Below are 18,637 nucleotides of genomic sequence, written 5' to 3' on the forward strand. Positions count from 1 at the left end.
ATTTTTTTGCACCAGGACCGGACGCAGAGCCCGGTGCTGGTTGTTTAAATATGGGGGAACCCCAGTCATTTCCCCCCCCCATATTTTTACAACCAGGACCGGCTCAATGAGCCCGAGGCTGGTTTTGCTTAGGAGGGGGGACCCCACGCATTTTTATTTTTTTTATTTTTAACAGTTTCCCACCCCTTCCAACTGATAAACATGCACGGATCTCATGGATCCGTGCATGACTATCAGAACACGGTAAAAAAAAAAAAAAAAATCAGGTCTGTTTTAAAACTGCTTTTTTTTTTTACGAATTGTATTTTTTCACGGCAGTGTTTGTGAAATACAATTTTTTGTAAATTACCGAGTTGTATACCTAAACAGCCGTGTTTGACCGATGTATTCATTCGTATTTTTTTTCTATGACTACCAAAAAAATACTAATGGCCTCATCACTGCCGAGATTTTAGTTTAGTAAATTCCCGAGATGACACTTTGATCAAAAAACACCAAATCGGTCAAAATCGAGAGCTTAGTAAATATACCCCAGGGGGTGACTCATTTTTTCCTGTCCTCACCCGGGAAAGGGTAAGCTATCTGAATCCTTTTGGGAATACGAAATTTCTTTATCAGGATTCACCCACATCCCTCCAAAAAGAGCATTTAGTCCGTGTGAAGGAGGGAACGTGACTTTGGATTTCTTTTCCTTACATAAATAAGACTTCTACTGAGGTACAGGAGTGGTTTCTGTAACCTCCTACACGTCCCTTATAGCCACAATCATATATTGTATACTTTTTGCCTATTTATGATCCATCTCTCTGGAGTCACTATCGTCGACACACGAATCAGAGTCCGTGTCGGTATCAGTGTTTACAACATTTGCAAATGGTCTCTTATGTGACCCAGAGGGGCCGCCTGCATAAGGAATAACAGCATCCTGAAAAATCACATCTTCCACAGATTTTCTCCAGCATGCAGCCTTAGATTCAGACTTATCTAATCTTCGGTTAATCAGATGCACACTGTCACATATCTCTTTCACCCATGCAGGCTCTTGGTGTGCCGGCAGCGCCACCACATTACAAGTCTATGTCCCTAAAATGGCTTCCTCCGGGGAGGAACTCCCTGCCTCAGACATGCCTCACACGTGTACAGCGCATTCACAGATACACTAGGACTTATTTGGGGACAGACCCACAGTAAAATCTGTCAGAGGGACACAGTATAGGAGCAGCCAGTTCACAATCCCAGCGCCAGTATGCTATGCCTGTGAACACAGAATGCCCACAGCTAAATAGCTCTTTTAAATAGTAATTCACACTATTAAATGCACCACAATCGCTTTGTGCCCCCCCTTAATAGCACCCTGTACTTGTCAGAAGTGGAGGAGAGGACCAGCGTGTTCTCTGCAGCATGAGGAGAGAGAGAGAGAAAATGGCGCCGAGTAGTGTGCTGGCTGCCTGAGGAAGAAGCTCCGCCCGGCAATGGCGCGTCCTTACACTCAGTACACATTATGATATTTATACTGGCAGGGGTAGGGCTGTGCCAGTGGCATCTTATGCCCCCTTTTTACCCAGTTTGAGGTACATTTTTGCTGCCCAGGGTGCGGTGCCGTGCCGTGCCGGTGTGTGTGGGCAGCAATGGCGCGCTGCGCTCCCGCCAGCCACGCCGCACCTCAGCCGTCACTTACTTGATAGAAGTTCATTCTTCTCATACTCACCTGTCTTCTGACTTCTGGCTCTGCGAGGGGGGTGACGGCGTGCTGTAGGAGTGAGCATCTAGACACGGCTAGCATTCAGTACCCTTCAGGAGCTAATGGTGTCCTGTCAGCCAGAAGCAGAGCCATGAAACTCTTTAGGAAGTGGGTTCTGCTTCTGCTCCCTCAGTCTCACGAAGCAGGGAGTCTGTTGTCAGCAGTTCTCGCTGAAAATAAAAAAACCTAACATAAGTCTTTTCAGAGAAACTCAGTAGAGCTCCTCAGAGTGCATCCAGTCTGCCTGGGCACATTTCTAAAACGGAGGTCTGGAGGAGGGGCATAGAGGGAGGAGCCAGTTCGCACCCAATGAAAAGTCTTAAGAGTGCCCATGTCTCCTGCGGATCCCGTCTATACCCCATGGTCTTGGTGTGGTCCCCAGCATCCTCTAGGACGTATGAGAAAGGTTTTACTTGTATGCAGTGAGCCTGAAATAAAGACATTTCTTCCTGTTCTAAGGCAGCAAGGGCGCAATTCGATGTTCCACCGAGCATTACCGTGATGCTTAGCTATGGAAAATGTTTCCAAGTTGCAGTAGCGGCTGCACTGCGCACCTCTATAGACTCACATATAAAAGTAGGTGCCCAATCTACAAAATGTGACACAAAACTACTCAAGTGTACTATGAAAAAATGTACAACACATCTATTATTTCACTGTGGAATATTGATAAAGGTATGGTGTGTGTAACAAAAGTGCTGTATTCCCATATTTGTTAAGCTTCTTACACCAATACTACAGGACAGTTTGAAACAGATTGTTATAGCTGTATAAGTGTTCTACAACTTATGGTACTAAACATCAATAAAAATACAAAGTGTGGATCTAATTCAAATGCTTTATTTGCCACTAAAGAAAAATTATGATGTAACCTACAGAACGGGCTCTACCAACCCCGTTCTAGCCATTGGACAGCATAGGGGGTGCAAACCCTCTCCGGCCAGAAAGACACCACACATCAACACCACCTAGTTGCAGAGAAACCTCCCCGGGAAGCCTGAACACAGCACTAGCAATTTCGCACCCCAGTGGCAGAAAACGAGGCAGCTGTACAAGAACCGGCACCTCTCCCTAGGGCCGAGTTATACAACCTACTGGGAAGACTGCTGACCAATGCAGGATACCGCATCTGCTTTATATCTGTGCAAATCAATCATACCTGGCGAGTTTAAGACCGCAAGAACACTGTGCATATACATAGCAGTAATATAGCACAACTGCTAAACACAAAAGGGATTACCTGAAGAAAATACCAGGTATAACAACTAAGGGATGGGTATGTTCGACCAGAGGGCGGGATCCCGGCGGTCAGCATACAGACGCTGGGATCCCGTCCGTCAGAGTTCCGGCGACGGTGTGCGAGCGCAACGAAGCCCTTTGCAGGCTCTCTGTGCTCAACACTCTGCAGGCTTAGTGGCTCGCGTGTTCCCACTCTATGGGTGTCGTGGACACCCACGAGTGGAATAGTCCTGGGCCCCCTGCCGGCATTCTGGCAGCCGGGATCCCAGCGTCGGTATGCTGACCGCCAGGATGATAACTCCATCCCCTCAACTAACATCAAGCTTACCTGGCAGCTAAACAGAAAAAGGGTGCTATCTTAAGAGTTCCACCTGATATTGTTTGTTACTGTAGCACTATGTCTATACGATTATTAGCAAACAAATAAATCAACATTCTGCCCCATTTGTATCATTTCTACACAACATCAGCCACACACACACACATTCTCTTCCAGAACTCCCCCCCCCCCCCCCCCCCCAACAATGACTGTACCTCACCAATTTATTACAAAACTAATCAAGAAGGTAGGTTACCTTCAAGGAACAGCAGCTCCATCACAGAAGCCTAGCGAGCACAGTGCACACTTTATGTATAACCCAAAAGAAGCATTTCTTGGAGAGTAGACGCCACAACAGACTACTGTAAGTTGTAATCCCACACCTGATGTGCCTGCCGGTCACTCATGCATTTATACTGTAAGCGGGTTATAGGATCAGTGGTACAGTAAGAAAGTGCACTCCACCCAAAAATACTTTTAAGCTTTTATCACAATTATTTAAGTTGTGCTGAAATAAGGAAATCTTAACATGTTTGGAATTAATCACGGACAAACCATACAAACTTTAGCTATGATTTTCCCAGCACTTCACTCACGAATCCCACTTTTTCTTCCTGCAATACTTACAATTGTTGGATGCAGCCCATAATAAATTAAGATATCGGCCAAAGTGATTTTGTTTCCAGCCATGTACACTTTATCCTCCAGATACAAGTTAAGATCCTAAAGAGAAATGAACATCAACAATATAAATGATTAACTTGGATGTTGCTGCAACAACAATGTTCTAGCACATATTCTGTAGTTTGGAAATCAGACTCAAGAAATTCAATGATCAAACCAACTTCACATAGATACATATCATCTTTGGTCTTGTAATGTACACCTCATAGACCTCATAGTCTGCTTTAAGCTATCAATGAACTCAAATAGTACTCTGCAAAACATGTGGGCAAGTTCCAGCAGGACTCCAGAAGGGATGCGGTTACAATTCCAACGGCCCGGATCCCGTTGCTGGAATCAGAACACAAGACAGAATGCAGATGCCGGAATCCTGATCGTCAAGACATTGGGGCGGGCAAGTACTATGCCGAGGATGGGGAGGTGGGAGGGAAGCATTCTAGATTTAGGGTGTGGGGACTAGGTTTAGGTGCTACCCGGGGGAGGGGTTGGGGTTGGGGTTAGGCACCCTCCTCCAGAGGCAGGAGCATATTACTTTTTATTGAGGTTTACAATACATTTACATTTGAGACAGCTTAAGGGAAAGATTTATAAAATCTTGTATACAGATAAAAGTACCAACCAATCAGCTTCTGTCATTTAACAAGATGTCCTACAAAAATAACAGAAGCTGCCTGGTACTTTTTATCTCTCTCCAAAAACGGATATATCTTCCCCTAAACACATAAGTTGCCCACCCTGCGTATGCGACCACATTTTCTGCGGGGCACCCGCAGTAAATGCGAACGCCTCTGCCCGTCGTTCGCGGAGCGGGGGGGGTCAACACTGTTTCTAAGGCGGCAGGGAAACGGGGATGTGGCAGCGCGAACGGGGGTGGGTGGGGTGGCGTGGGCGTGATTACACGAAGCCGCTCCGAACAAAAACATGACGGCGGGCCTCATGCTGTAGTAGCCAGGCTGCGCTGGCGGGAGGCTGCCCTAATCTCTGTGAGTGCGCACTAATTGATGCGCGATCGCAATTAGTGCGGGTCACAAATTGGGGGCGGTGAAGGGGGGGGGGGGGGGCATGCCGATTGGCCTTGCCCTGCAATGGAAAAAAATGAATTTGCAATCCTTACTCCGGTACTAATCTATTGACATTTAGAAAGGACTGATCCCTTTCTGTATAATACGTTGATACAGTGGGATTAATTATGTATGAAAGTGAAAACAGATCCTATTTATTAGCTTCCTTTTTCCCTATTTGGTGATTTGAGCCTCTCAAATGTCCTTTACAGTACCTGGTAGTCTGTATAAACCTAATGCTGCGCATACACTATACAATTATTTGGCTGATCTGCTTGATATCAGTGAACTGCCCAGATAATTGTACTGTGTATATGAGCAGAGGAGACACTTGAAGCAGAGCATTGTAGATCGCCCGAAGTTCCAGAATGTTGATTGGAAGGAGGCTTTCATGGGATGACCACCTGCCCTGGAACTGCGCCGCTTGGGTGACAGCTCCCCATCCTCGAAGACTCGCATCAGTCGTGAGGAAGGTCCAATTCTGAATTACGAAACTCCTGCCCTCCAGGACATTGGAGGACTGAAGCCACCACAGGAGGGAAATCCTGGCCTGAGGTGACAGCTGAATTATCCAGTGCATCTGGAGAGGTCATCCGGACCACTTGCTCAGGAGATCCAATTGAAATGTTCTGGCATGGAACCTCCCATCTTGGATCGCCTCGTATGAGACGACCATCTTTCCCAACAATCTGATGCAAAGATGGATGGAAACTTGAGCAGGTCCGGGGAACCATGCAGACCATCTCCGGAAGTGTTTTCGCCTTGTCCTCTGGTAGAAACCACCTTGTGTGCTACAGTATCCAGCAACATCCCCAGGAACAGGAGCCTCTGATTTGGCTCCAGGTGGGACTTCTGTAAGTTGAGGATCCACCCACGTTCGGACAGAAGACAGATGGTGCGGTCAATATGGAGCAACAAAGTTCCCTGGATCTTGCCTTTATCAGAAGTTCGTCCAGATAAGGCACCATATTTATCCCTATCCGGAGTTGAAGAATCATCGCCGCCATTACCTTTGTGAATACCCTCGTTGGCGTTGACAGGCTGAAGAGTAGTGCCTGAAACTGGAAGTGATCGTCCAGCAGGGCAAACCGCAAGTACGCCTGATGAGGAGACCAAATCAGAGTGTGGAGATAGGCGTCCTTGATATCCAAGGAGACCATAAATTCCTGGTCTTCCAGGCCAGCAATTACTGCACGCAGTCATTCCATCCTGAACTTGAACACCTTTAAATAAGGAATTACGGCTTTCAGATTCAGAATGGGTCTGACCGAACAGTCTGGCTTCTGCACCACAAACAGGTTTGAGTAAAACCCCTTGCCGCATTGTGGTAGAGGTACTGGAACAATGACGTGGGATTGGACCAATTTTTGGATAGCCTGTTGTAACGTAACTTGCATATCCTCCAAAGCTGGTAAGCTTGATTTGAAAAATTGTTGGGGGTGGGGTTGGGACGAGTACTGTCAAACTCCAGCTTGTAGCCCTGAGAAACGAGCTCCCTGACCCAGGCATCCTGGCAGGAGGACTCCCAGACGTGGCTGAAGTGACGCAGTCGAGCTCCCACTACATGATCCCCTCGGGGTGGGTTGGCACCCTCATGCCTAGGCTTTAGTGGAAGCAGAACTGGTGGACTGTTCCTGAGTACTGGTACTTGCAGGTTTCCTGGACTTACCTCTGGTACCTCTAGCCGCATTGGAGGCACTTCTGGCCTTTGATCGAAATGTGTGAGACCGAAAGGACTGCACAGACGGTCCCGGTTAGGAATGTCTCGCCATCGGAGCCCCAGAGGGGAGAAACGTGGATTTCCCGGCAGTAACCTTGGAAATTCAGGCATCCAGCTCAACCCCAAAAAGCCATTCCCCAGAAAAGGGGAGGGACTCCACATTACGTTTAAATTCTGCGTCTGAAATCCACTGACACAACCACAAGGCCCTGTGCGCCGACACCGCCATTGCAGACGTCCGAGCATTGATGTTCCCCATCTCCTTGAGGGAATCACAGAGGACACCAGTAATGTCCTGAATGTGTTTTAGGATGTTAACCATGGTAACTAAGGGCATATCTCCTGAGAGGCCCCCCTGAATTTGCATGGCCCAAGAATGAATGGCATGGTCATCCAACAACTCGCAATGACCGTTCTTTGGAAAAGACTGGCTGCAGTTCTATAGATTTTAGGCTAGTTTCTATTTTCCTATCCCCAGGGTCCTTCATGGTAAAGGAGCCTGGGGCAGGCAGCACCGCCTTTTTAGACAGGAGAGAGACAGAGACATCCACCCCAGGGGGTTCCTCCAAAAATGTTCTACCTTGAGGAGCAAATGGGAAAGTGCGCAAAAACTTTTTGGACACTTGAAATTTGTCTGGATTCTTACAGGCCTGTTTGAATAAATCATTTAACTCTGGAGATTCAGGGAAAGTGACATTGGGCTTGTTTTTGTACTAAGAAAAACGACTGCTGTGAAGAAGCATCCTCTAGAGTGAGCCGATACATCCCTTATAGCCAAAATGAGGGGTTCAATACCCACAGTAGAATCGGTATACCCACTAACGGGATCCGGGTCATCCCCATCATCATCTGTATCAGAAAGCAGAGCAGGTAAATCACGCTTCTGGGGACCTGCATGAGAGAGGGGGGGCTGTGCATCAGCCCTAGCAGCTAAATCTGCAACAGCTGAGTTTTCCCCACATTAACAGTGAGCTGGGATGACATATCTGACATCATAGTTTTAAGAGACCTTAACCAGTGGGGCTCTGTACCCTCTCCCCCAACCTCTTCACTAATTTGTGAAGATTGACTACATTACTCACAGGAAACAGTCATCAGAAAATGGAGAGAATCTGGTGTGACAGATACTGTAAAATATGGGGAAGCACAAGCTGTGCAGTAAGTACAAACACATACACACAGATAGTTATAATGCAAGCCTGCTTTTCCTACTGTATGTGGGAGGAGATACACCTAGCCTCAATAAACACTTGTCTTACTGAATATGATCAAAATCGCAAGAATAAATACACAATAATTTATTTTTATTGTATTTGCATATAAACCTTTTGGTTTAAATGATGGCTTGCATATTATTTAAGTTAGAAGTCTCTTGTCTTTGTACACAATAGAGGACTAAAGTTTTGTGCTCTCTCTTTTTAAGATTTTGGGAGTATCCAATTAGATGCGCTAATCTTTCAGCCGATAAAAAATGGGCTGAAACCCCGACAATGACCATCAAAAATCGCTCTATCCAATTGTAGCACGTTTTCAGCTGCCAAAAAATGCCCCGTTTTCAGCTGATAACACATGGGATCCGGGAAAAGCATCCAGACCGACCCATGTATTATCGTGGAAAAAAAAAAAAAGGTTCTGCTCCATGTGTCTGAGGCACCTGGTAAAAGCCGGGTATCAGGACTAACTGGATTGCCCCCAGCAAACAATTAGCTGCTGTAAAATTGCCGCAGCTAATTGGATAACGGCTTTAATACTAACATCTTTAATGGTAAAGAGAATTGAATAATATACCTATTACTAAAAATATGACATCACAAGGTACTGAGAAGTTACATATAACAACCCCCACCCCAATATAAGAATAGATTTTATAGAAACCTAAATAATGTATGCATCAGTTCGTTATAATAAATGCAGGAGCTTGTGATCAGACTACACCTGGAAGAAAAGTATTAAAAAGGAAAACAAGTTCAACATTGACAGGACACTGGGGCAGATGTACTAAACCTTGGAGAGCGATAAAGTGGGGAGAGATAAACTGCCAATCAGCTCCTAACTGTCATTTCTCTGACGTCCTAGTGGATGCTGGGAACTCCGTAAGGACCATGGGGAATAGACGGGCTCCGCAGGAGACTGGGCACTCTAAAAGAAAGATTAGGTACTATCTGGTGTGCACTGGCTCTTCCGACTATGACCCTCCTCCAGACCTCAGTTAGATTTCTGTGCCCGGCCGAGCTGGATGCACACTAGGGGCTCTCCTGAGCTCCTAGAAAGAAAGCATTCCCTGTGTGTGTGTGCGGTGTGTCGGTACGGCTGTGTCGACACGTTTGATGAGGAGGCTTATGTGATGGCAGAGCAGATGCCGATAAATGTGATGTCGCCCCTGTGGGGCCGACACCAGAGTGGATGGATAGGTGGAAGGTATAAACCGACAGTGTCAACTCCTTACATAAAAGGCTGGATGACGTAACAGCTATGGGACAGCCGGCTTCTCAGCCCGCGCCTGCCCAGGCGTCTCAAAGGCCATCAGGGGCTCAAAAACGCCCGCTGCCTCAGATGGCAGACACAGAGGTCGACACGGAGTCTGACTCCAGTGTCGACGAGGTTGAGACATATACACAATCCACTAGGAACATCCGTTACATGATCCCAGCAATAAAAAATGTGTTACACATTTCTGACATTAACTCAAGTACCACTAAAAAAGGGTTTTATGTTTGGGGAGAAAAAGCAGGCAGTGTTTTGTTCCCCCATCAAATGAGTGAATGAAGTGTGAAAAAGCGTGGGTTCCCCCGATAAGAAACTGGTAATTTCTAAAAAGTTACTGATGGCGTACCCTTTCCCGCCAGAGGATAAGTTAAGCTGGGAGATATCCCCTAGGGTGGATAAGGCGCTCACACGTTTGTCAAAAAAGGTGGCACTGCCGTCTTAGGATACGGCCACTTTGAAGGTACCTGCTGATAAAAAGCAGGAGGCTATCCTGAAGTCTGTATTTACACACTCAGGTACTAGACTGAGACCTGCAGATAGTGCTGCTGCAGCGTGGTCTGTAACCCTGTCAAACAGGGATACTATTTTGCGAACATAAGACGTCGTCTTATATATGAGGGATGCACAGAGGGATATTTTGCCGGCTGGCATCCAGAATTAATGCGATGTCCATTCTGTCAGGAGGGTATTAGAGACCCGACACTGGACAGGTGATGCTGACTTTAAAAGGCACATAGAGCCTTATAAGGGTGAGGAATTGTTTGGGGATGGTCTCTGGGACCTCGTATCCACAGCAACAGCTGGGAAGAAAAATTTTTACCTCAGGTTTCCTCACAGCCTAAGAAAGCACTGTATTATCAGGTACAGTCCTTTCGGCTTCAGAAAAGCAAGCGGGTCAAAGGCGCTTCCTTTCTGCACAGAGACGAGGGAAGAGGGAAAAAGCTGCACCAGTCAGCCAGTTCCCAGAATCAAAATTCTTCCCCCGCTTCCTCTGAGTCCACCGCATGACGCGGGGGCTCCACAGGCGTAGCCAGGTACGGTGGGGGGCCGCCTCAAAAATTTCAGCGATCAGTGGGCTCGCTCACAGGTGGATCCCTGGATCCTTCAAGTAGTATCTCAGGGGTACAAGCTGGAATTCGAGGCGTCTCCCCCCCCCCCCGCCATTTCCTCAAATCTGCCTTGCCGACAACTCCCTCAGGCAGGGAGGCTGTGCTAGAGGCAATTCACAAGCTGTATTCCCAGCAGGTGATAGTCAAGGTGCCCCTACTTCAACAAGGACGGGGTTACTATTCCACACTGTTTGTGGTACCGAAACCGGACGGTTCGGTGAGACTCATTTTAAATTTGAAATCCTTGAACACATACATAAAAAAAATTCAAGTTCAAGATGGAATCGCTCAGGGCGGTTATTGCAAGCCTGGAGGAGGGGGATTACATGGTATCCCTGGACATCAAGGATGCTTACCTACATGTCCCCATTTACCATCCTCACCAGGAGTACCTCAGATTTGTGGTACAGGATTGCCATTACCAATTCCAAACACTGCCGTTTGGACTGTCCACGGCACCGAGGGTCTTTACCAAGGTAATGGCAGAAATGATGATACTCCTTCGAAAAAAGGGAGTTTTAATTATCCCGTACTTGGACGATCTCCTTATGAAGGCGAGGTCCAAGGAGCAGTTGTTGGTCGGAGTAGCACTATCTCGGGAAGTGCTACAACAGCACGGATGGATTCTATACATTCCAAAGTCACAGCTGGTTCCTACCACACGCCTACTGTTCCTGGGGATGGTTCTGGACACAGAACAGAAAAAAAAAAATGTTTCTCCCGCAGGAGAAAGCCAAGGAGCTGTCATCTCTAGTCAGAGACCTCCTGAAACCAAAACAGGTATCGGTGCATCACTGCACACGAGTCCTGGGAAAAATGGTAGCTTCTTACGAAGCAAAATTCTATTCGGCAGGTTCCATGCAAGAACTTTTCAGTGGGACCTCTTGGACAAGTGGTCGGGATCGCATCTTCAGATGCATCGGCTGATACCCTGGTCCTTGGAGACAGGGTTATCTCTACTGTGGTGGCTGCAGAGTGCTCATCTTCAAGAGGGCCGCAGATTCGGCATACAGGACTGGGTCCTGGTAACCACGGATGCCAGCCTTAGAGGCTGGGGGGCAGTCACACAGGGAAGAAATTTCCAAGGACTTTGGTCAAGTCAGGAGTCGTCCCTACACATACATATTCTGGAACTGAGGGCCATTTACAATGCCCTAAGTCTGGCAAGGCCTCTGCTTCAAAACCAGCCGGTACTGATCCAATCAGACAACATCACGGCAGTCGCCCATATAAACCGACAGGGCGGCACAAGAAGCAAGATGGCGATGGCAGAAGCCACAAGGATTCTCCGATGGGCGGAAAATCACGTCTTAGCACTGTCAGCAGTGTTCATTCCGGGAGTGGACAACTGGGAAGCAGACTTCCTCAGCAGACACGACCTACACCCGGGAGAGTGGGGACTTCATCCAGAAGTCTTCCAACTGTTGGTAAACCGTTGGGAAAGGCCACAGGTGGACATGATGGCGTCCCGCCTAAACAAAAAAACTAGATATTGCGCCAGGTCAAGGGACCCTCAGGCAATAGCTGTGGACGCTCTAGTGACACCGTGGGTGTACCAGTCGGTTTATGTATTCCCTCCTCTGCCTCTCATACCAAAGGTACTGAGAATAATAAGAAAACGAGGAGTAAGAACGATACTCGTGGTTCCGGATGGGCCAAGAAGAGCTTGGTACCCAGAACTTCAAGAAATTATATCAGAGGACCCATGGCCTCTACCGCTCAGACAGGATCTGCTACAGCAGGGGCCCTGTCTGTTCCAAGACTTACCGTGGCTGCGTTTGACGGCATGGCGGTTGAATTCCGGATCCTAAAGGAAAAGGGCATTCCGGAAGAAGTCATTCCTACGCTGATAAAAGCCAGGAAAGAAGTAACCGCAAACCATTATCACCGTATTTGGCGAAAATATGTTGCGTGGTGTGAGGCCAGGAAGGCCCCAACAGAGGAATTTCAGCTGGGTCGTTTTCTGCACTTCCTACAGTCAGGGGTGACTATGGGCCTAAAATTGGGTTCCATTAAGGTCCAGATTTCGGCTCTGTTGATTTTCTTCCAGAAAGAACTGGCTTCACTGCCTGGAGTTCAGACATTTGTAAAGGGAGTGCTACATATTCAGCCCCCTTTTGTGCCTCCTGTGGCACCTTGGGATCTCAACGTGGTGTTGAGTTTCTTAAAATCACATTGGTTTGAGCCACTTAAAACTGTGGATTTGAAATATCTCACGTGGAAAGTGGTCATGTTATTGGCCTTGGCTTCGGCCAGGCGTGTGTCAGAATTGGCGGCTTTGTCATGTAAAAGCCCTTATCTGATTTTCCATATGGATAGGGCAGAATTGAGGACTCGTCCCCAGTTTCTCCCTAAGGTGGTATCAGCTTTTCACTTGAACCAACCTATTGTAGTGCCTGCGGCTACTAGGGACTTGGAAGATTCCAAGTTACTGGACGTAGTCAGGGCCTTAAAAATTTATATTTCCAGGACGGCTGGAGTCAGGAAAACTGACTCGCTTTTTATCCTGTAGGCACCCAACAAAATAGGTGCTCCTGCTTCAAAGCAGACTATTGCTCGCTGAATTTGTAGCACAATTCAGCTGGAGCATTCTGCGGCTGGATTGCCGCATCCTAAATCAGTAAAAATAAGATTTTACTCACCGGTAAATATTTCTCATAGTCCGTAGTGGATGCTGGGGACTCCGTAAGGACCATGGGGAATAGACGGCTCCGCAGGAGACTGGGCACATCTAAAGAAAGCTTTAGGACTATCTGGTGTGCACTGGCTCCTCCCCCTATGACCCTCCTCCAAGCCTCAGTTAGGACACTGTGCCCGGAAGAGCTGACACAATAAGGAAGGATTTTGAATCCCGGGTAAGACTCATACCAGCCACACCATATAACTCGTGATAGGAACCCCGGTTAACAGTATGATAACAATGGAACCTCTGAATAGATGGTTCGCAATAACAACCCGATTCGTGTAACAATAACTATTTACAAGTATTGCAGACAATCCGCACTTGGGATGGGCGCCCAGCATCCACTACGGACTACGAGAAATAGATTTACCAGTGAGTAAAATCTTATTTTCTCTGACGTCCTAGTGGATGCTGGGGACTCCGTAAGGACCATGGGGATTATACCAAAGCTCCCAAACGGGCGGGAGAGTGCGGATGACTCTGCAGCACCGAATGAGAGAACTCCAGGTCCTCCTCAGCCAGGGTATCAAATTCATAAAATTTTGCAAACGTGTTTGCCCCTGACCAAGTAGCAGCTCGGCCAAGTCGTAAAGCCGAGACCCCTCGGGCAGCCGCCCAAGATGAGCCCACCTTCCTTGTGGAATGGGCTTTTAGAGATTTAGGCTGCGGTAGTCCCACCGCAGAATTCGCAAGCTGAATAGTGCTACAAATCCAGCGCGCTACAGTCTGCTTAGAAGCAGGAGCACCCAGCTTGTTGGGTGCATCTAGGATAAACAGCGAGTCAGTTTTCCTGACTCCAGCCGTCCTGGAAATATAATTTTTCAGGGCCCTGACTACGTCCAGTAACTTGGAATCCTCCAGGTCCCTAGTAGCCGCAGGCACCAATAATAGGTTGGTACAAGTGAAAACCTGATACCACCTTCGGGAGAAAGTGAGGACGAGTCCTCAACTCTGCCCTATCCATATAGAAAGTCAGGTAAGGGCTTTTTTATGACAAAGCCGGCAATTCTGACACATGCCTGGCCGAAGCCAGAGCCAACACATGACCACTTTTCATGTGAGATATTTCAATCCACGGTTTTAAGTGGCTCAAACCAATGTGATTCCAGGAACTCCAAAACCACATTGAGATCCCAAGGTGCCACTGGGGCACAAAGAAGGGGCTGAATATGCAGCACTCCCTTACAACGTCTGAACTTCAGGCTGACATCCTTCCTGACTTTGATCAGGATAAGAATGACTACCTCCGGAATGCCTTTTTCACTCAGGATCCGGTGTTCAACCGCCATGCCGTCAACGCAGCCGCGGTAAGTCTTTGAACAGACAGGGCCCCTGCTGCAGCAGATCCTGTCTGAGTGGCAGAGGCCATGGGTCCTCTGAGATCATCTCTTGAAGTTCCGGGTACCAAGCCCTTCTTGGCCAATCCGAAACAATGAGTATAGTTCTTACTCCTCTTTTTCTTATTATCCTCAGTACCTTGGGTATGAGAGGGAGAGGAGGGAACACATAAACCGACTGGTACACCCGCGGTGTCACTAGAGCGTCCACAGCGATCGCCTGAGGTTCCCTTGACCTGGCGCAATATCTTTTTTATTGAGGCGGGACGCCATCATGTCCACCTGTGGTCTTTCCCAACAGTTTACTAGCATTTGGAAGACTTCTGGATGAAGTCCCTATTCTCCCGGGTGGAGTCTGCTGCGGAAGTCTGCTTCCCAGTTGTCCACTCCCGGAATGAACACTCTGCCAGTGCTACCACATGATTTTCCGCCCAACGGGGAATCCTTGTGGCTTCTGCCATTGCCCTCCTGCTTCTTGTGCCGCCCTGCCTGTTTACATGGGCGAGCGCCGTGATGTTGTCTGATTGGAACAGTACGGCTGGTGAAGCAGGGGCCTTGTTTTGCTTAGGGCCTTGTAAATGGCTCTTATCTCCAGAAAATTTATGTTAAGTGAAAACTCCTGTTTGGACCATAGTCCTTGGAATTTTATTCCCTGTGTGACTGCACCCCAGCCCCGAAGGCTGGCATCCGTGGTCACCAGGACCCAGTCCTGTATTCCGAATCTGCGGCCCTCTAGTAGATGAGCCCTCTGCAGCCACCACCGCAGCGACACCCTGGTTCTTGCCGACCGGGTTATCCGCTGCTGTATCTGAAGATGGGACCCGGACCATTTGTCCAACAGGTCCCACTGGAAAATCCTTGCGTGGAACTTTCCTAATGGAATTGCTTCATACGAAGCTACCATTTTTTCCCAGGACTCGTGTGCATTGATGTACCGACACCTGTCCCGGTCTTAGGAGGTTTCTGACTAGAGATGACAACTCCTCGGCTTTTTCCATTGGAAGAAACACTTTTTTCTGGTCTGTTTCCAGAATCATTCCCAGGAACAGAAGACGTGTCGTCGGGACCAGCTGTGACTTTGGAATTGAGAATCCAGTCCTGCTGTTGCAGCACTTCCCGAGAAAGTGCTACCCCCTTACCAACTGTTCCTTGGACCTCGCCTTTATCAGGAGATCGTCCAAGTACGGGATAATTAAAACTCCCTTCTTGCGAAGGAGTATCATCATTTCGGTCATTACCCTGGTAAAGACCCTCGGTGCCGTGGATAATCCAAACGGCAGCGTCTGGAACTGATAGAGACAGTCCTGTACCACAACCTTGAGGTACTCCTGGTGAGGAGGGTAAATGGGGACATGCAGGTAAGTATCCTTGATGTCCAGAGAGACCCTGTAATCCCCCTTGTCCAGGTTCGCAATAATCGCCCTGAGCGATTCCATCTTGCACTTGAATCTTTTGTTATATGTGTTCAAGGATTTTTTATATTTAAGATGGGTCTCACCGAACCGTCCGGCTTCGGTACCACAAACATTGTGGAAAAGTAACCCTTTTCCTGTTGAAGGAGGGGTATCTTGATAATCACTTGCTGTGAATACAGTTTTTTTGGATTGCCACCAACACTGCCTCCCTGGCAGAGGGAGTTGCCGGTAAGGCAGATTTTAGGAAACGGCGGGGGGGAGACGTCTCGAATTCCAGCCTGTACCTCTGAGATACTGTTTGAAGAACCCAGGGATCCACCTGTGAGAGAGCCCACTGTGCGCTGAAATTTCTGAGACGGGCCCCCACCGTACCCGGGTCCGTCTGAGCAGCCCCAGCGTCATGCTGTGGACTTACCGGACGCAGGGGAGGACTTCTGCTCCCGGGAACTAGCTGTGTGCTGCAGCTTTTTCCCTCTACCTTTTCCTCTTGGCAGAAAAGATGAGCCTCTAGCTCTCTACTTTTCTGGGGCCGAAGGGACTGTACCTGATAATACAGTGCTTACTTTTGCTGTGGGGTAGCTTGTGGCAAAAGTTTTGATTTCCCAGCCGTAGCTGTGGAAACGAGGTCTGAAAGACCATCCCCAAACAGTTCCACCCCCTTCTAGGGCAAACTTCCATGTGCCGTTTTAAATCGGCATCGCCCGACCATTGCCGAGTCCATAACCCCCGTCTGGCGGCAATGGTTTTACATAGCGCTAATTAGTGATGCCAGTCTGCAAATATCCCTCTGTGCATCACGCATGTATAAGACAGCGTCTTTTATATGCTCTATTTACAGCAAAATATTGTCCCTATCTATAGTATAACTATTATCCGACAGGGAATCTGACCACGCAGCTGCCGCACTGCACATCCATGCCGAGGCAATAGCAGGTCTCAATATAATGCCCGTGTGTGTGTGTATATAGCTTTAAGGGTAGTTTTCTGCTTTCTATCAGCAGGTCCCTCAGGGCGGCCGTATCCGTGATGGTAGTGCCACCTTTTTTAATAAGCGTGTAACCACTTTATCTACCCTATGGGTTATTTCCCAACGTGACCTATCCTCTGGCGGAAAAGGGTACGCTGCTTTAGAAATTATCAATTTCTTATCGGGGGAAGTCCACGCTTCCTCACACACCTCATATCAATTTCTCAGATGCAGGAAAACTACTGGTAGTTTTCTGTCACCAACATAATACCCTTTTTTGTGGTATCTGGGGTATTATCAGAAATGTGTAATACATTTTTAATTGCCTCAATCACGTAACGGGTGGCCCTATTGGAAGGTACACTAGTCTCATCGTCGTCGACACTGGAGTCGGTATCCGTGTCAACATCTGTGTCTGCCATCTGAGGTAGCGGGCGTTTTAGAGCCCCTGATGACATGCGAGACGCTTGGACAGGCACAAGCTGAGCAGCCGGCTGTCCTATGTCGTCAAACCTTTTATGTAAGGAGTTGACACTGTCACGTAATTCCTTCCATAAGTCCATCCACACCGGTGTCGACCCCGCAGGGGGGTGACATCCCATTCACAGGCATTTGCTCCGCCTCCACATCATTATCCTCATCATACATGTCGACACAGCAGTACCGACAGCACACATACAGGGAATGCTCTGACAGAGGACAGGACCCCACAAAGCCCTTTGGGGAGACAGAGGGAGAGTATGCCAGCACACACCAGAGCGCTATATATCACAGGGATATCACCTATAGAGAGTGTTTTCCCTTATAGCTGCATAATATATATATATATATATTGCGCCTAATTAGTGCCCCCCCCTCTCTTTTTAACCCTTTTCTGTAGTGCAGGACTGCAGGGGAGAGCCAGGGAGCGATCCCTCCAGCAGAGCTGTGAGGGAAAATGGCGCCAGTGTGCTGAGGGAGATGGCTCCGCCCCTTTTTCGGCGGGCTTTCTCCAGCTATTTTATCGTTTCTGGCAGGGGTTAATATACACCTATATAGCCTCTGGGGCTATATATGGTGTTAGTTTTGCCAGCCAAGGTGTTATTATTGCTGCTCAGGGCGCCCCCCCCCCAGCGCCCTGAACCCATCAGTGACCGCAGTGTGTGGTGTGCATGAGGAGCAATGGCTCACAGCTGCAGTGCTGTGCGCTACCTTGGAGAAGACAGAAGTCTTCAGCCGCCGATTTTCCGGACCACCTTCTTGTTTCTGGCTCTGTAAGGGGGACGGCGGCGCGGCTCCGGGAACGGACGACGAGGTCGGGTCCTGTGTTCGATCCCTCTGGAGCTAATGGTGTCCAGTAGCCAAAGCCCAAGCTACCACCACTTAGGTAGGTTCGCTTCTTCTCCCCTTAGTCCCTCGTTGCAGTGAGCCTGTTGCCAGCAGGTCTCACTGAAAATAAAAAACCTAAACTATACTTTCTTCTAGGAGCTCAGGAGAGCCCCTAGTGTGCATCCAGCTCAGCCGGGCACAGAAATCTAACTGAGGCTTGGAGGAGGGTCATAGGGGGAGGAGCCAGTGCACACCAGATAGTCCTAAAGCTTTCTTTAGATGTGCCCAGTCTCCTGCGGAGCCGTCTATTCCCCATGGTCCTTACGGAGTCCCCAGCATCCACTAGGACGTCAGAGAAAGCCCATTCCACGAGGAAAGTGGGCTCATCTTGGGCGGCTGCCCGAGGGGTCTCGGCTTTACAATTTTGCCGAGCTGCAACTTGTCCAGGGGCAAACACGTTTGCTAAATTCTACAAAATTGATACCCTGGCTGAGGAGGACCTTGAGTTCTCTCATTCGGTGCTGCAGAGTCATCCGCACTCTCCCGCCCGTTTGGGAGCTTTGGTAT

At 48.3% G+C, this 18,637-nt stretch overlaps 1 protein-coding gene across 1 annotated transcript in view; it reads right to left on the reverse strand.

The window, feature by feature from the left end:
- EEF1E1 (eukaryotic translation elongation factor 1 epsilon 1) overlaps positions 1-18,637 on the reverse strand; it is a 40,110-nt gene that overhangs the window by 17,600 nt on the left and 3,873 nt on the right. The window contains exon 3 of the mRNA XM_063923124.1: positions 3,927-4,022. Within this exon, the coding sequence (XP_063779194.1) occupies positions 3,927-4,022 (96 nt within the window). The remainder of the gene's footprint in view (positions 1-3,926; positions 4,023-18,637) is intronic.

The sequence above is a fragment of the Pseudophryne corroboree genome, chromosome 5 (genome assembly GCF_028390025.1).
Source record: "Pseudophryne corroboree isolate aPseCor3 chromosome 5, aPseCor3.hap2, whole genome shotgun sequence".
NCBI classification, from domain to species: domain Eukaryota; kingdom Metazoa; phylum Chordata; class Amphibia; order Anura; family Myobatrachidae; genus Pseudophryne; species Pseudophryne corroboree.